General features: G+C 43.7%; 3 protein-coding genes and 1 long non-coding RNA gene across 4 annotated transcripts in view; 3 read left to right on the top strand and 1 right to left on the bottom strand.

The window, feature by feature from the left end:
• The window catches only part of LOC121905388, an 80759-nt gene that overhangs the window by 42861 nt on the left and 20341 nt on the right, over positions 1–17557 (top strand). The gene's annotated exons all lie outside the window — the stretch shown is intronic.
• Positions 2413–3886, bottom strand: LOC121906406. Its single transcript, XM_042425269.1, has 3 exons — positions 3808–3886; positions 2818–3177; positions 2413–2684 (listed from the first exon to the last, which is right to left on the bottom strand). The coding sequence occupies exons 1-3, from the start codon at positions 3884–3886 to the stop codon at positions 2473–2475; spliced, it is 651 nt and encodes a 216-aa protein (XP_042281203.1). The 3' UTR covers positions 2413–2472.
• LOC121906400 (SH3 domain-containing protein C23A1.17-like) lies at positions 3721–6509 on the top strand. The gene is made up of 2 exons (XM_042425261.1): positions 3721–4513; positions 5337–6509. Exons 1-2 carry the CDS (start codon positions 3920–3922, stop codon positions 6135–6137), a joined length of 1395 nt encoding a protein of 464 aa, XP_042281195.1. The 5' UTR covers positions 3721–3919; the 3' UTR covers positions 6138–6509.
• On the top strand, positions 12945–15677 carry LOC121906407. The gene is made up of 3 exons (XR_006098622.1): positions 12945–12985; positions 13313–13672; positions 13806–15677. It is a non-coding gene; the product is annotated as an uncharacterized LOC121906407 (long non-coding RNA).

Below are 17557 nucleotides of genomic sequence, written 5' to 3'. Positions count from 1 at the left end.
CTACAAAGTCTCTCTGGTATATCACAAATTCATTATCCTGAACAAGGCTGGAAGTCCAATTTAACTGCTTTTGAAATATGGAAGCGGTCTTGCGATCGGTTTATGAACTCACGATTTTTTATACGTGTTATCTGTTATGTTATGATTTTATTTGTCAATTTTCTGTATTTATTTCTAAAAATGTAGATTAATCTATCATATGTTATTGACTAATCATTTGTGTTTGTAAGTAAAATCCTAATCTGACTAAGTCAATATGCTGTCAAATAAATGTTGTGATGTAAAGAAAAAAGCGAGTTTCACTGTCAAATAAAATGGAAATACTCAATGAACTACCTCAAAGCTGTACATAATACAGTATTGAACATACAAATAGTACATAGCATGGACGCCTGGCCAATCCTAGTGCTTGAATGCTATGCAGAGCGTGTCTTGCAATGTAAATATAACAGCCCTATAATAACATGGGAGGAAGTTTGCATCTGTATGAAAACAGGTGGTGGGTGGCTGCTGGACCGATCCTCAGGGGACTGTGTAGGCTGACTGTCTGCATCCAGTCCAGTAAAGGTGGTTTCTGGAGGTTGGAGGGATGGTGGTAGACATGCTTCTGCAGGTGGGGGCGGGGGTTGTTCAGGAGCATGAAGGAAGGGTGGTGCTGCTGTTGCTGCTGGTGGGAGAGATGCTTCTGAAACAGGCGCTGGAGCTTCTTCTGCTGTGCCGCTTTCAATCCCAAATGAAATCCCAATTACTGAGGGGGAGTCCTCTCCAACAGTGTCCAAAACCAGTGAAGAGTATGGCCCCATATCTGGCTTTGGTCCACCTCCTGTTAGGACATGTCATAGAAATCCTCAACTGCCTGCATTTTAAGGTCGCTCCACTTCTTCCTCACTTCTTTCACATTCTTTGTTTTGTTCATATTTTGAGAGCAGGATGATTATTTCTTCATGTGTGAAGTTTTTTTTTTCTTGGTGTACGATCAGACATGGCCAAATCCCTGAAACAGTACACAAAGTAATGTCAACATAGTAATTTATTACACTATGTGATAGCACTAGCACTGAACTTGAAAGATTGACGATATAGTGTTGGCGAGCAAATATACAGGGTTAGATAACTTTCTAATTAACAGCTACTAATTTATAACAGTTTTTGCCAGTGTGGGCTATCATTATGTGTGTGTTACATCACAATTTCATCTCAAACAGTGTACCGTTATGTTACCCTATGCTGTAGTTGACGGTTTCACCACTCGATGTCACCGTTGTTATTTTTCACTAGCTGTAGCTGTAGACCAGTTGTAAGTCAGTTAACACTTAATCATAATGTTAACTCACCTTTTTGTTGCTGTTTGGTGATTAACGTTAAGTGTTGCAGTATTGATAAAGAGAATTTACTTTAATTTCTTAAAGTTGGAAAAAACTTAAAACAACAGTGGATTCCTCAATTTGTACATCTGAATTTATTATTTTAATATGTTGCAATACATATAAATACACAAGTAACATTTTATATTCAAAAAAATAATCTGCAAGATCATAAGTCAGATCACACTGAAGCATAAATTGTAAGCAAATATCACAGATAAAACACATAACAGCAGCAGATCTCTGTCATACATCTGTTATGTTTCAATGAGCCTAAAGGTGTAAATGAGCACACAGCTGTAACCTGCAGCCAGGTGAGGATCTCTAAACAAGATGAGCTGACTTCCAGTGAAGAGCTCCCTCTGCTGGTCTTTATCCTTAATACCAGTGTCTCCAGTTCAAAGGTTTACAAGCAGGATTAAAAACAGTAACAACAGTAAACAACAGTAAATCTCAGTGTCAATTACACTATCACTCTCTCCAGGAAATACAAGGGACCACGGTTCTTCACTTATAGATGGCTTTATTTCTCCTCCTCATCACCACCATAAATCGCTATGAGCCACCATCGAACTGTTCAAATAAACATTTGTACAGAATAAAGACACATTCTCATCACACACAGACTGCAAATTCATCTGCTTGACGCAACACAACATGTAAACAAACAAACCTCGCTGGCTGCACACAACCGAGAGGGAATGAGTCCACTTGACCAAATAAAATCTTGAGAAACAAAAATATAGTCTTTCATAAAAGATCTTTCTTGAAACAGAAACATAAATCTTCAACAATGCAACAATGTTGCTCTTCTTGAACTTAACAACTTCTAAGTTTTTCTTACTTCTCCTGCTTCATGTGTTTACATGCCCCTCTTGCGGGCGTATTGTAACAACAAAAAATGTCCAAAAAAAAAAAAAAAAATGTAACAAAAAAAAAGACATAAATAATATTTAAATATATGCATATTACAATAAAACAACAAAGATCAATGTTGAGAAGTTAGTTTTTACAGTTTGTAAGTGCGCGAAGCGTCAGTGTTGTTGCTATGGTTACCTGACAGCCAATGGGAAACTAGTATGTTCTGTGTCTTTGGTATAAAATTGAATCAAACTGTTTCCTCTGATCCATCTGCTGAGCTGTAAGTTTTCTGAAATCCATCACTGGACCGAGTATAAATCTTGTTTAACAGGCAGAGAGTGAATGAATAAACAGCCAGTACAGATATAGCTGCTGCTGTCAGTCCCAGTACACAGTAGAGGCCGATCCTTTCCCGACTCGCTGTGTTTGGTCTCTCAGGTTCAGGCCAATCCCTCGCTGCTGTAAAGACACCAAACACATCTGTGTCATTCATGTGAAGAAACAACATTTCACTAAAGAAAACTAAATAACCACAACACATTAAGTTGGAACATATTTCATAGTTCTGCTGAGTTTTACTGAATCATCTTACCAGTGACATTGAGCCGGCCTTTTCCTGTGTTCCCACCATAATTTGTTCTCACTTCACACACGTACAGACCCGAGTCATCAGTCCTGATTCTGGACACATGAAGTCTGATTCGTCCTTCTCTGAGGGCGTCTATGTCACACTGAACTCGTCCTGCAAACTGTCCATCCTGAAACTCTGAGACCTCAACACCCTCATATAGATAATACAGGACCAAGGGTTTAACATCAGTTAACAGTTCACAGTAGATGTTAAGTGAGGTGGAGGAACTGTCAGTTTTGGTTGTAAACATCCATTCCAGTGTGATGTTGTCGTTCTCCTCTGCCTGGTAGGAGGTCTCTGTCACGTTCAATACAAATGTTCCTGTTGAGGAGACAGAGAGGGAAAGTGAGGACCAGACAAACTAAGAACTTTAACATTTGAACACTTAAACTCCACCTATATATATTTAGAAATACAGCTAAGTGTTTAAAGATACAAGAGTATAAAAAGGTGTCACATCTTGCCTGGACTTAAGGTGTTTTTTTGGTGTTATGTTGTGTTCTGTATGGTCTCCTGGTTTTGCACGTTTGTTTAGTCCCTCGGTTCATCACTGCATCATTGGTTTGTTGGGTTGTGTGCTTGGGTTTGTGTTTGGTTTTGGATGGGTTAGTGTAGATGGCGTTGGGTTTGTTTTCTGGGTTTTTGTTCTGTTTCCCTTGTGTGTTCATGTACTCCTCCACACCTGCCCTGCATTTGGACTCGTTAGCCCTGCCCTGCTGTCTTCCCCACACCTGCCCTGTGTTAGCCTCGTCAGCCCTGCCCCGCTCCCTGTGTGTCCTCAGCCAATCAGCTCCCTGTATGTTCATTCCCCTCTAGAGTTCTCCACCCATCTCCCCACCTGCACCTCATCCCCTTGTTAGTTCAGTTTCTTTAAGTTCTGGTTTTTCTGTTCAGTCTTTGTTGGATTGTTTTGTGTTGTTCCTTCTGTGAGTTCTGTTCAGCCCTGTTTACCTGTCCGTGACTGTCCACAATTAAAGAGTTTTTCGTCATATCTGCATTCCGGTCTCTGCGTTTGGGTCCACTCCTGCATCTCCTGAGCCCTGACAGAACAATCCAACCAGAAATGGACCCAGCAGAGACAAACTGTTTTCGGGGGACCCGTCTGGCACTGGGGGGACCTCGATCAGCCAGACGGGCCTCCAAGCTTGCCAACCACCAGCACTGCCATTCGGCTTCCACTCCGGACATTCCAGCTCAGATGACTTTGCTTGAGTACTTTTATCATCAGGCATCTAAGACTGCTAGCAAGGAGCCAGCTAGCCGGCAGCCTGCCACTCCTCAGCCAGCACCAACCCAAAACCCCTACCTGGGCACCCGCTTGGCTCTGGGAGGCCCTCGGAGCGCCAACCAGAGGTCCGGTCGTCAACGCAGACAACCACACTGTTCCTTGGGTCACCTTGCCACCTGGCCTGTCCTCTCCAGCGCCTCAGAGTCTCTGCAACCCTCCGTCCCTGCTGGCGTGCGGCAACCCCCCGTCCCTGCTGGCGTGCGGCAACCCTCCGTCCCTGCTGGCGTGCGACAACCTCCTGTTCCTGCTGGCGTGCGGCAACCTCCTGTTCCTGCTGGCGTGCGGCAACCTCCTGTTCCTGCTGGCGTGCGGCAACCCTCCGTCCCTGCTGGGCCAGCGCAGCTATCCCTTGTTCCAGAGCTGCGCCAGCCCCCCGTGCCAGAGTCTGCAGCATCCCCAGTGGCGTCGCCGCCGCCCGAGCCTGCAGCATCCCCAGTGGCGTCGCCGCCGCCCGAGCCTGCAGCATCCCCAGTGGCGTCGCCGCCGCCCGAGCCTGCAGCATCCCCAGTGGCGTCGCCGCCGCCCGAGCCTGCAGCATCCCCAGTGGCGTCGCCGCCGCCCGAGCCTGCAGCATCCCCTGTGGCGTCGCCGCCGCCCGAGCCTGCAGCATCCCCTGTGGCGTCGCCGCCGCCCGAGCCTGCAGCATCCCCTGTGGCGTCGCCGCCGCCCGAGCCTGCAGCATCCCCTGTGGCGTCGCCGCCGCCCGAGCCTGCAGCATCCCCTGTGGCGTCGCCGCCGCCCGAGCCTGCAGCATCCCCTGTGGCGTCGCCGCCGCCCGAGCCTGCAGCATCCCCTGTGGCGTCGCCGCCAGAGTCTGCAGCATCCCCTGTGGCGTCGCCGCCAGAGTCTGCAGCATCCTCTTCAGCGGCTCCGCCGCCCGAGCCTGCAGCAGCATCCTCTTCAGCGGCTCCGCCGCCCGAGCCTGCAGCAGCATCCTCTTCAGCGGCTCCGCCGCCCGAGCCTGCAGCAGCATCCTCTTCAGCGGCTCCGCCGCCCGAGCCTGCAGCAGCATCCTCTTCAGCGGCTCCGCCGCCCGAGCCTGCAGCAGCATCCTCTTCAGCGGCTCCGCCGCCCGAGCCTGCAGCAGCATCCTCTTCAGCGGCTCCGCCGCCCGAGCCTGCAGCAGCATCCTCTTCAGCGGCTCCGCCGCCCGAGCCTGCAGCAGCATCCTCTTCAGCGGCTCCGCCGCCCGAGCCTGCAGCATCCCCAGTGGCGTCGCCGCCCGAGCCTGCAGCATCCCCAGTGGCGTCGCCGCCCGAGCCTGCAGCATCCCCAGTGGCGTCGCCGCCAGATCCGCCCCCCGAGTCTGCAGCAGCACCCCCTTCTTCAGCGGCTCCGCCCAGCCCTCGCCTTCGCCGCCGGCCCGCAGCCCGGCCTCCAGAGGGGCCCCGCCTTCGCCCTCGCCGCCGGCCCGCAGCCCGGCCTCCAGAGGGGCCCCGCCTTCGCCCTCGCCGCCGGCCCGCAGCCCGGCCTCCAGAGGGGCCCCGCCTTCGCCTTCGCCGCCGGCCCGCAGCCCGGCCTCCAGAGGGGCCCCGCCTTCGCCTTCGCCGCCGGCCCGCAGCCCGGCCTCCAGAGGGGCCCCGCCTTCGCCTTCGCCGCCGGCCTCCTGCCCGGCCTCCAGAGGGGCCCCGCCTTCGCCTTCGCCGCCGGCCTCCTGCCCGGCCTCCAGAGGGGCCCCGCCTTCGCCTTCGCCGCCGGCCTCCTGCCCGGCCTCCTGAAGGGTCCCGCCTTCGCCTCTGGCCTGCAGTCCAACTTCCAGAGGGTTTCTGCCTTCCCTGCCAGCCTGCAGCCCAAACACCACAGAAGCTCTTCACATCCGGCCGCCCTCCAGAGCATCTTCTGCCATCTGTTCTGCACCCCGGTCGCCCTCCCGAGCGAATTCACCTATCTGTCCAGCCCCCTGGCCGTCCACCTGGACTCTTATGCTCTGCCCCTGTCTGGCCATCTGCCTGTGCACCATCTTCCTGGTTCCCCATGTCCTGGCCCTTCCTGAGCACGACCTCCTTTGCTCCCTGCATTCTGGCTACCTACCCCTGCGCCACTTCCCTAGCTACCTGCTCTTTCATGGCCTATGGACTGTCAGTTTTGGCCTCCTCCTCCCCCCGTCTTGCGTCGGCCGTCCATCCTGTGTCCCTTGGTGGTGTTTGTGGGACGTCTGGGATCCGTCCCTTAAGGGGGGGGTTCTGTCACATCTTGCCTGGACTTAAGGTGTTTTTTTGGTGTTATGTTGTGTTCTGTATGGTCTCCTGGTTTTGCACGTTTGTTTAGTCCCTCGGTTCATCACTGCATCATTGGTTTGTTGGGTTGTGTGCTTGGGTTTGTGTTTGGTTTTGGATGGGTTAGTGTAGATGGCGTTGGGTTTGTTTTCTGGGTTTTTGTTCTGTTTCCCTTGTGTGTTCATGTACTCCTCCACACCTGCCCTGCATTTGGACTCGTTAGCCCTGCCCTGCTGTCTTCCCCACACCTGCCCTGTGTTAGCCTCGTCAGCCCTGCCCCGCTCCCTGTGTGTCCTCAGCCAATCAGCTCCCTGTATGTTCATTCCCCTCTAGAGTTCTCCACCCATCTCCCCACCTGCACCTCATCCCCTTGTTAGTTCAGTTTCTTTAAGTTCTGGTTTTTCTGTTCAGTCTTTGTTGGATTGTTTTGTGTTGTTCCTTCTGTGAGTTCTGTTCAGCCCTGTTTACCTGTCCGTGACTGTCCACAATTAAAGAGTTTTTCGTCATATCTGCATTCCGGTCTCTGCGTTTGGGTCCACTCCTGCATCTCCTGAGCCCTGACAAAAAGGTAATGCATGATGCCGATAATTAATACAATCTAATCAATAACTGAAGATAGAGGATCTTCCCAACTGTCATCTACCAGCTTTAATAGTTCTAATGTTTTCACTGACATATTTTAAAATGGAAGTCATAAAATATGTTTGTGAGGCTGAAGGTTTATTCTGTTGTTCATCTTTATGTCAAACTGAAGGTTTAAACTAACCACAGACACAGGAGGTCAGGCTGATGAGCAGAAGGATCCTGCAGATCATCTTCTCCCTTTGAGAGAAGACAGAGGAGAGGAATCATCAACACATGAGGTCAAAGTTCAGTCATCACACTTGTGAAAAGATAAGTCAGGTTTCATTCATGCATCACAACATGTGCTCATGTTCATCTTCCTTATTCTACATGACTGAGCAAAGGACTTTTAGTCAGATCTCAGTCAGTCTACAGTTTGTTCTTCTATGAATTCAGTTCAAGTAACATGTTTTTAAAAGCCTTTCTCAGGTGTCTGTGTGCAGTAATGTATATATCATACATGTCAACGCTGTATCGTTCGCAGGGCTGCTACGCAGCTTTAACAACATTCAGCAATCAGGCGCTTTTTACTTTAAGCATAACGCCCACAAGTGGAATTTGTGTGAGTAAGAGGAGGTCCCGGGGGTCCAAAGCTGTGTTCCACTTGTTCAATAACAAGATGAACAAATATCCCGTCTATTGATCACACACACACACACACACAAACACACACACACACACACACACACAATCAAACACTCACACACACACACACACACCACAGAGCAAATCATAGTCTCCCCTCTGATTTCATCGGGTGGGGAACAATGATGTAGTTTGATTTGGTTTGTTGTAAGATTTCTTGTTACATTCTGTTTGAATATGTGTTGCTATAATAATGTTTCCTAGTGCTCCCTACCACACGAAGAACCCTGAAATATTAACTGCACCTTCAGATATTGTAATCAACTTAACCTGAAGCATCTTGTAGCACAGTTACATTACTGCACACAGACACCTGAGAAAGGCTTTTAAAAACATGTTACTTGAACTGAATTCATAGAAGAACAAACTGTAGACTGACTGAGATCTGACTAAAAGTCCTTTGGTCAGTCATGTGTAATAAGGAAGATGAACATGAGCACATGTTGTGATGCATGAATGAAGCCTGACTTATCTTTTCACAAGTGTGATGACTGAACTTTGACCTCATGTGTTGATGACTCCTCTCCTCTGTCTCCTCTCACAGGGAGAAGATGATCTGCAGGATCCTTCTGCTCATCAGCCTGACCTCCTGTGTCTGTGGTTAGTTTAAACCTTCAGTTTGACATAAAGATGAATGACAGAATAAACGTTCAGCCTCACAAACATATTTTATGACTTCCATTTTAAAATATGTCAGTGAAAACATTAGAACTATTAAAGCTGGTAGATGACAGTTGGGAAGATCCTCTATCTTCAGTTATTGATTAGATTGTATTAATTATTGGCATCATGCATTACCTTTTTATACTCTTGTATCCTTAAACACTTAGCTGTATTTCTAAATATATATAAATAAATAAATCCATGTAATGCAAGGGTGGAATATAAAAAATATCTATAACTTTACTGTCTATATTAATACTTTGACAGGGGAGTGTGTGCAGGCAGGCAGCCGACTGTGGGAGGGTGAAGAGGGAGCTGAGAGACAGATGATGGAGGGGAGTTGGTGGTAGGAGCAGCTATGGGGGACAGTCCTCTGTGGCTGGGGAGGGAGAGAGCCGCCATGTGAGGTTCAGGAGGTGACTGGGGACCTTGCTGTTTGGGTCCTGGCTGTTGCTGCAGGATCTTGCTGTTTTCAGCCAGCAACTGCTCTCTGTCCACCCTGACCAGAGCTCTACAACACACAGTCAGAGCAATAGAAAGGACTGTGTACATGCAAGTAGAGACTAGAGACATAATTAATGTGTTATATCAGTTTGGGAAAAGTATTTGTGGTGGACCTGTTTGATATTGTTCCATGTTGACCAGTCTACATTTTAGTGTGAAGAAATCATTTGTGTTTAGGGGGAAATCATAGGATTTTGTTTTGTCTCTTTACTGCCACCTGCTGTCAAAAAGTGCAGTAATTATAAAGTGAAAACAGCTCCTATTAAACAAATATTTGCTGCATTATAAAGTGACCTTATCAATAAATGTGATACATGTCCTGATCACATTTATGGATTATGCTAGTCAAGGCAGCAATATTTCTCTGAGCAGTTATGAATATATTCAGAAAACAGGATCCAATGACTCCCTGAATGTAAGGAAAACAGGGAAGAGAAGAAATAGTAGAAGCTGGTGAGTGTTGGAAACGCATTAGATGGTTTTGGACTTTTTACAGGCAATGTTGGACGTAAGAAAGAATGAAAATTAGATGAGTGTTAAGGGAATGAATAGAGAGAACCACTTCCTGAAGGAGTCTGAGTCTATGTAACCCTCTGGTAACTTGGGAACACTCTCTTTATTATATGGTCCCCCCGGATTGCCCCTATCATCCTGTAGATGATAAAAAGGTAAACACACACTTTACCTTTATATTTCAACATGACCACATCCGCAGCTTCTGTCTCTGTCTCATTCTCTCACTTATACTCTCCTCCATTCACCAGCTTAGAAAGACACAAAAAAAAAAACATATAAACACACACAATTAACAAAAGTCACTGTCTATTTAGAGTCTAAACTCAGAGAGAACAATTTAATTGCATAATACCAGGTAAGGCTTAATTTGAGAGTAATGACTGACTATCTTGTAATACAAGACACCATGCGTCGCCAAGTGCTACAATGTTGATGAATAAATACCTAATTGTTGACTAATGTTAAGTTCAAACACAAACATGCTGTACATACAGACGGGTGACAGATTAAAGGAAAAACCAACATAAAGTGTTTTAGTAAGGTGTTGGGCCACCATGTGTCACCAGAACAGCTTCAATACACCTTGGCATTGATTCTACAAGTCTCTGAAACTCTTCTGGAGCGATGAACACTATTCTTCAAAAAGATATTCCCTCATGTGGTGTTTTGATGATAGTGGTGGAGAGCGCTGTCTAACACCTCAGTCCAAAATCTCTCATAGGTTTCAATTGGTTTGAGATCTGGTGACTGTGAAGGTCATAGCATATGATTCACATCATCTTCATACTCATCAGACCATTCAGTGACCCCTCATGTCCTATGGATGGGGACATCCTGGAAGAGACCACTCCCATCAGGATAGAAATGTTTCATCATAGGATAAAGGTGATCACTCACAACATCTTTGTATTGATTAGCAGTGATTCTTCCCTCTAAGGGGTCAAGTGGACCCAAACCATGCCGACAAAATGCCCCCCAGAGCATAACAGAGCGACCAGACCCCCTCACTGTAGGGGTCAAGCATTCAGACCTGGAGCAGTTTTTCCTTTAATTTGTCACCTGTCTGTAGACACAAAAGCACCTTTACACACACATTCTTTCTGTATCTACAGTAACACACAAAGATCAGTTTAATCTTTACTGAAAATGTTTAGGTAACATTTTGCCTTTGTTAAATTGATGGCACTAATAAAGTTCAAGATTATCTCAAAATTGTTTGATTTTGTGTCATTTTTATATCAGTATTTAATGGTGGCACTAATTACCACTAGAGCGCTCATTTTACCCTTACCTTGGGGTAAATTGTGTTATTGGACTAACTTTTTTTGATGGGTGATTGTTCTAAAATCATAATAATTAGATAACTTGTTTTCATTTCCATGGATACACAACAACCTGAGGTATATATATTAAATATTATTTGAAACAAATACACTTTTATTTCGCAGTAAACTCATCAAATTTAAAAATTGGCTCATGTTATCCTGTTCTCCTCCACCCATGTGAGTCATGTGGTAAGAATATCAGAGTCAGAGCCAATCGGAAGCAGAGTAGGGGCGGGTCTTCGCAGACTGCATTATAGTACCACAGCTGTCATTCAGGAGGTTCATACCGGTACTTTACCGAATATACAAGAGTAGAGTAGAGAATATCCCAACACGGTGATGTTTCATGGAGTAATCCCATCAATTCCTGGATTTTAATAAAGTGTTGGATTATTTGCACAGAAACGTGAGGAAAAACTCTCGGGTGAGGCACGTTTAATTTCACTTTTTCCAATGGGTGATGTTTTCAACTTAACGATGAGCATTAATATTGAGAGATTTGGTGTATAAAGTACACTCTGCAGTGTATCGTCGCTGCTCTTTCTCTCATGGGAGCCGTGTTTGTTTACTATATGCATCTCTACCACGGTATTACACTTCTATAGGATTTGTTTATATTTTTGAAGATATTCTCATCGTGAATGAGATATTATATTAGAAGTAATTGTATTGTTAGTTGGAATACATGTCAGACTTGATATAAGAAATTTTGTACATGTCATCACTATGACGTTTGGAAAGATTTTTGTGGTGAGTCATTACATTTGTTACACGAGACACACTCACTCTCAAGCTAACAATCACAGGACATGCACAGGGTGGAACATGCATGAGAAAGGGGAAGTCTCGGGGAAAGTAACTAACCGGGCGCACAACTTCACTCATGGTTGAAGAAGCTTTATTCCATAACAGCAAACTGTTAAATACTAGAAACATCGTAGAGTTAGTGTGGAGAACAGTTACACTAATCACTGTGTACCAGATAACATCTGTGGTGATTTAGAACACAATTTACCTAAACTTATGTCCGTAAACACAATGTCTCACATGCTGGGAACTCCGTCCACCTACCCCCAACAACTACAGTATTAAATCAAATAAAACAACTGGTAAATGTGTCTGAAAAGAAAATTAATGGTTAAAGAAACAAGAAGAAGAAAAAGTTTAAGGAGAGAAAGAAACAGTTTACACCTGGCATTGACATGCGTCTTGAGTGACTGCTTGTGATCGGATCTCACTTCTCCGCTTTATATGCAAATAAACACGTACATAATTTCTGTTTGCAAAGACCAAATGAGTTGTTGTTTTTAATCGGCGGGAGGACCGGGGGTCCAAAGCTGTGTTCCACTTGTTCAATAACAAGATGAACAAATATCCCGTCTATTGATCTGCTCTAGCGCTGCGTCTGAACATATATATATCATCCAGCCTGCAGAGAATGTTGCTTTTGGCTGTGTGATGTTTATTAGGTGACAACAGCACACGCACACACACACACACACACACACACACACACACACACACACACACACACACACACACACACACACACACTACAGAGCAAATCATAGTCCCCCCTCTGATTTCTTCAGGTGGGGAACAATGATGTAGTTTGATTTGGTTTGTTGTAAGATTTCATGTTACATTGTGTTTGAATATGTGTTGCTATAATTCAGCAGATCATGCTGTAAATTATGTTGGTGGTTTGGTGTTTGAGCACCTGCCCCTCTAAAGGTCTCTGTACAGCCCTGTTCATACACAATATAATCAATAGTTGTCCAGGCCCTACTTACCACTGTGGTATGCAAAGGTAAGACTCAGGGAGCACTAGCAAGGAAGCTAAAACAATAATCAACAATCAACAATAATCAGAACCGGATTGATAGGAAGGGATGGGCAAGTGAACAGACAAGGGCTGCGTTCAAGATCAGTTTGGGGGAAGTGTTTCCTAGTGCTCCCTACCACATGAAGAACCCTGAAATATTAACTGCACCTTCAGATATTGTAATCAACTTAACCTGCAGCATCTTGTAGCACAGTTACATTACTGCACACAGACACCTGAGAAAGGCTTTTAAAAACATGTTACTTGAACTGAATTCATAGAAGAACAAACTGTAGACTGACTGAGATCTGACTAAAAGTCCTTTGGTCAGTCATGTAGAATAAGGAAGATGAACATGAGCACATGTTGTGATGCATGAATGAAACCTGACTTATCTTTTCACAAGTGTGATGACTGAACTTTGACCTCATGTGTTGATGACTCCTCTCCTCTGTCTCCTCTCACAGGGAAAAGATGATCTGCAGGATCCTTCTGCTCATCAGCCTGACCTCCTGTGTCTGTGGTTAGTTTAAACCTTCAGTTTTACATAAAGATGAACAACAGAATAAACCTTCAGCCTCACAAACATATTTTATGACTTCCATTTTAAAATATGTCAGTGAAAACATTACAACTATTAAAGCTGGTAGATGACAGTTGGGAAGATCCTCTATCTTCAGTTATTGATTAGATTGTATTAATTATTGGCATCATGCATTACCTTTTTATACTCTTGTATCTTTAAACACTTAGCTGTATTTCTAAATATATATAGGTGGAGTTTAAGGGCTCAAATGTTAAAGTTCTTAGTTTGTCTGGTCCTCACTTTCCCTCTCTGTCTCCTCAACAGGAACATTTGTATTGAACGTGACAGAGACCTCCTACCAGGCAGAGGAGAACCACAACATCACACTGGAATGGATGTTTACAACCAAAACTGACAGTTCCTCCACCGTAATTATAATTATTTGTGAACTGTTAACTGATGTTAAACCCTTGGTCCTGTATCATCTATATGAGGGTGTTGAGGTCTCAGAGTTTCAGGATGGACAGTTTGCAGGACGAGTTCAGTGTGACAAAGACGCCCTCAGAGAAGGACGAATCAGACTTCATGTGTCCAGACTCAGGACTGATGACTCGGGTCTGTACGTGTGTAAAGTGAGAACAGATTATGGTCGGAACATAGGAAAAGGCTGACTCAATGTCACTGGTAAGATGATTCAGTAAAACTCAGCAGAACTATGAAATATGTTCCAACTTAATGTGTTGTGGTTATTTAGTTTTCTTTAGTGAAATGTTGTTTCTTCACATGAATGACACAGATGTGTTTGGTGTCTTTACAGCAGCGAGGGATTGGCCTGAACCTGAGACACCAAACACAGCGAGTCGGGAAAGGATCGGCCTCTACTGTGTACTGGGACTGACAGCAGCAGCTATATCTGTACTGGCTGTTTAGTCATTCACTCTCTGCCTGTTAAACAAGATTTATACTCGGTCCAGTGGTGGATTTCAGAAAACTTACAGTTTAGCAGATGGATCAGAGGAAACAGTTTGATTCAATTTTATACCAAAGACACAGAACACACAAGTTTCCCATTGGCTGGCAGGTAACCATAGCAACAACCTTGATGCTTCACGCACATAAATTACAAACTGTAAAAACTAATAATGGTTAAAACACATCCTGCCTTTATTTTCTCCAGTAAGTGGCCATGGTATCAGAGCCATAATGAACCACTGATATACAACAATAACAGACTTGATGGAGGAAACAACGTTCTTGATCTTTACCTTGTTTATCATTTTGATATCAGGACTCCTCGTTAAACTTTGTTAGATCTGAAATGTGCACTTTTTTCACTTTATTGAAATAATGCTGAGAGGCACATCTACCTCATAAATCACCTCATCTGTATGATTTATTTTCAAATGAAATATAACATTAACATTTATATCCTGTCTATCGTGTGCTTGAAGGTTGTAATGAAGTATTCAGGTTAAGACCCTTCAGAGCTGCTTGTTCTCATGTGTTATGAACACTGGTGTTAAACTAGTGCCACACAGGAAGTGATGCGTTTGTTTATAATGACCACAACAATCTTTTCATCATGTTTGTTGATCGTCTAACATCATGAAAACTGTAAAACTCTGAGTTCTGACCTTCTTTCCAGAATTTATATCTTTAACTTCTCAACATTGATCTTTGTTGTTTTATTGTAATGTGTAATTGAAACTGAGATTTACTGTTGCTGTTTTTAATCCTGTCTGTTACAGTGAGCTCTTATTTACTGTCTGTTATTGATTATCAGTCTTTCACATGTATGTTTGAGAGAAAACCTTTGAACTGGAAACACTGGTATTAAGGATAAAGACCAGCAGAGGGAGCTCTTCACTGGAAGTCAGCTCATCTTGTTTAGAAATCCTCACCTGGCTGCAGGTTACAGCTGTGTGCTCATTTACACCTTTAGGCTCATTGAAACATAACAGATGTGTCACAGAGATCTGCTACTGTTATGTGTTTTATCTGTGATATTTGCTTAGAATAACAGAAACCAGCAATTTCTCTTAATCTCTAATATCTCAAACTACAACACTGGTGAAAGTGCTTTGTGGATGGACTGAAAATGACTTCAAATGTGTTCCAAGCTGTAAATGAATAGTGTCAGGCAAAGCAGTTTACTCCTTGTACCACAGATTAAATACCTTTGAATCACAGTGTAGAAGTTAATAGTCCAAATTCACCCATCCATGAATCTCACAATATCTTCTGTTTTTTTATTTGTAAACAAATTATATCAGACTTTGTGCACACTAAGTTTCATCCATAAAACATCACTGGTGGTGAATTGTGAAATGTAACCATTATAGATTATTTTAGTGTTTACAGTGGAAAAATAAGTTTCTTGTTCATGAATCTGCTTGGATACTGACCTGCACAGACACATTGAAAAAAGGAGGATCCAAAACATAAAAAACAAACAAGAAATGAATGTCTTTATGTTAGATTACTATATAAAGAAATTGTAGACACACATCCTTTTATCAGAAATGCAAGTTTTATATGTGTACAATTATTGACAGTATATAATAAAGTCATTGCAGACAGGAGGTGTTAATTTTGTTTTTAACACAATACTGCCACCTACTGGACTTTTTTGAAAGGTATTTTTTTAAATAGATGAATTAGAAATACTGTATGTTTGTCAACTATCTGTTTCATTTCAGACATTTAAGGTAAAATCCCTGTTTCATGTCTTTTCAAAAGTTTTTTTTGAATAAAATGACATTGTGTGATTCAACAAAAGAATGAAATAAATGCAAGAAATCAGTGCTGTAATTCCCTGTAATGCAAGGGTGGAATATAAAAAATATCTCTAACTTTACTGTCTATGTTAATACTTTGACAGGGGAGTGTGTGCAGGCAGGCAGCCGACTGTGGGAGGGTGAAGAGGGAGCTGAGAGACAGATGATGGAGGGGAGTTGGTGGTAGGAGCAGCCATGGGGGACAGTCCTCTGTGGCTGGGGAGGGAGAGAGCCTCCATGTGAGGTTCAGGAGGTGACTGGGGACCTTGCTGTTTGGGTCCTGGCTGTTGCTGCAGGATCTTGCTGTTTTCAGCCAGCAACTGCTCTCTGTCCACCCTGACCAGAGCTCTACAACACACAGTCAGAGCAATAGAAAGGACTGTGTACATGCAAGTAGAGACTAGAGACATAATTAATGTGTTATATCAGTTTGGGAAAAGTATTTGTGGTGGACCTGTTTGATATTGTTCCATGTTGACCAGTCTACATTTTAGTGTGAAGAAATCATGTGTGTTTGGGGGGAAATCATAGGATTTTGTTTTGCCTCTTTACTGCCACCTGCTGTCAAAAGTGTCAATAGTGCTGTCAAAAAGTGCAGTAATTATAAAGAGGAAACAGCTCCTATTAAACAATAATTTGCTGAATTATAAAATGACTTTATTAATAAATGTGATACATGTCCTGATCACATTTATGGATTATGCTAGTCAAGGCAGCAATATTTCTCTGAGCAGTTATGAATATATTTAGAAAACAGGATCCAATGACTCCCTGAACGTAAGGAAAACAGGGAAGAGAATAAATAGTAGAAGCTGGTGAGTGTTGGAAACGCATTAGATGGTTTGGACTTTTTACAGGCAATGTTGGACGTAAGAAAAAATGAAAATTAGATGAGTGTTAAGGAAATGAATAGAGAGAACCACTTCCTGAAGGAGTCTGAGTCTATGTAACCCTCTGGTAACTTGGGAACACTCTCTTTATTATATGGTTCCCCCGGATTGCCCCTATCATCCTGTAGATGATAAAAAGGTAAACACACACTTTACCTTTATATTTCAACATGACCACATCCGCAGCTTCTGTCTCTCATTCTCTCACTTACACTCTCCTCCATTCACCAGCTTAGAAAGACACAAAAAAAAACATACAAACACACACAATTAACAAAAGTCACTGTCTATTTAGAGTCTAAACTCAGAGAGAACAATTTAATTGCATAATACCAGGTAAGGCTTAATTTGAGAGTAATGACTGACTATCTTGCAATACAAGACACCATGCGCGTCAAGTGTCACAATGTTGATGAATAAATACCTAATTGTTGACTAATGTTAAGTTTAAGCCAAACACAAACATGCTGTACATACAGACGGGTGACAGATTAAAGGAAAAACCAACATAAAGTGTTTTAGTAAGGTGTTGGGCCACCATGTGTCACCAGAACAGCTTCAATACACCTTGGCATTGATTCTACAAGTCTCTGAAACTCTTCTGGAGCGATGAACACTATTCTTCAAAAAGATATTCCCTCATGTGGTGTTTTGATGATGGTGGTGGAGAGCGCTGTCTAACACCTCAGTCCAAAATCTCTCATAGGTTTCAATTGGTTTGAGATCTGGTGACTGTGAAGGTCATAGCATATGATTCACATCATCTTCATAGTCATCAGACCATTCAGTGACCCCTCATGTCCTATGGATGGGGACATCCTGGAAGAGACCACTCCCATCAGGATAGAAATGTTTCATCATAGGATAAAGGTGATCACTTACAACAACTTTGTATTGATTAG

The sequence above is a fragment of the Thunnus maccoyii genome, chromosome 10, assembly GCF_910596095.1.
Source record: "Thunnus maccoyii chromosome 10, fThuMac1.1, whole genome shotgun sequence".
Lineage (NCBI taxonomy): Eukaryota > Metazoa > Chordata > Actinopteri > Scombriformes > Scombridae > Thunnus > Thunnus maccoyii.
This window is presented reverse-complemented; position numbering and strand designations above follow the sequence as displayed.

Coding starts and splice junctions, on each gene's coding strand:
- LOC121906406 (XM_042425269.1), bottom strand. CDS start 3,886: ATGCAGGAGTGGACCCAAACGCAGAGACCGGAATGCAGATATGACGAA. Junction 3,178..3,807: donor TTGTGGACAGTCACGGACAG/GTAAACAGGGCT, acceptor TCTCCTCAACAG/GAACATTTGTATTGAACGTG. Junction 2,685..2,817: donor AGGCCGGCTCAATGTCACTG/GTAAGATGATTC, acceptor GTGTCTTTACAG/CAGCGAGGGATTGGCCTGAA.
- LOC121906400 (XM_042425261.1), top strand. CDS start 3,920: ATGGACCCAGCAGAGACAAACTGTTTTCGGGGGACCCGTCTGGCACTG. Junction 4,514..5,336: donor TTGTTCCAGAGCTGCGCCAG/CCCCCCGTGCCA, acceptor CTCCGCCGCCCG/AGCCTGCAGCATCCCCAGTG.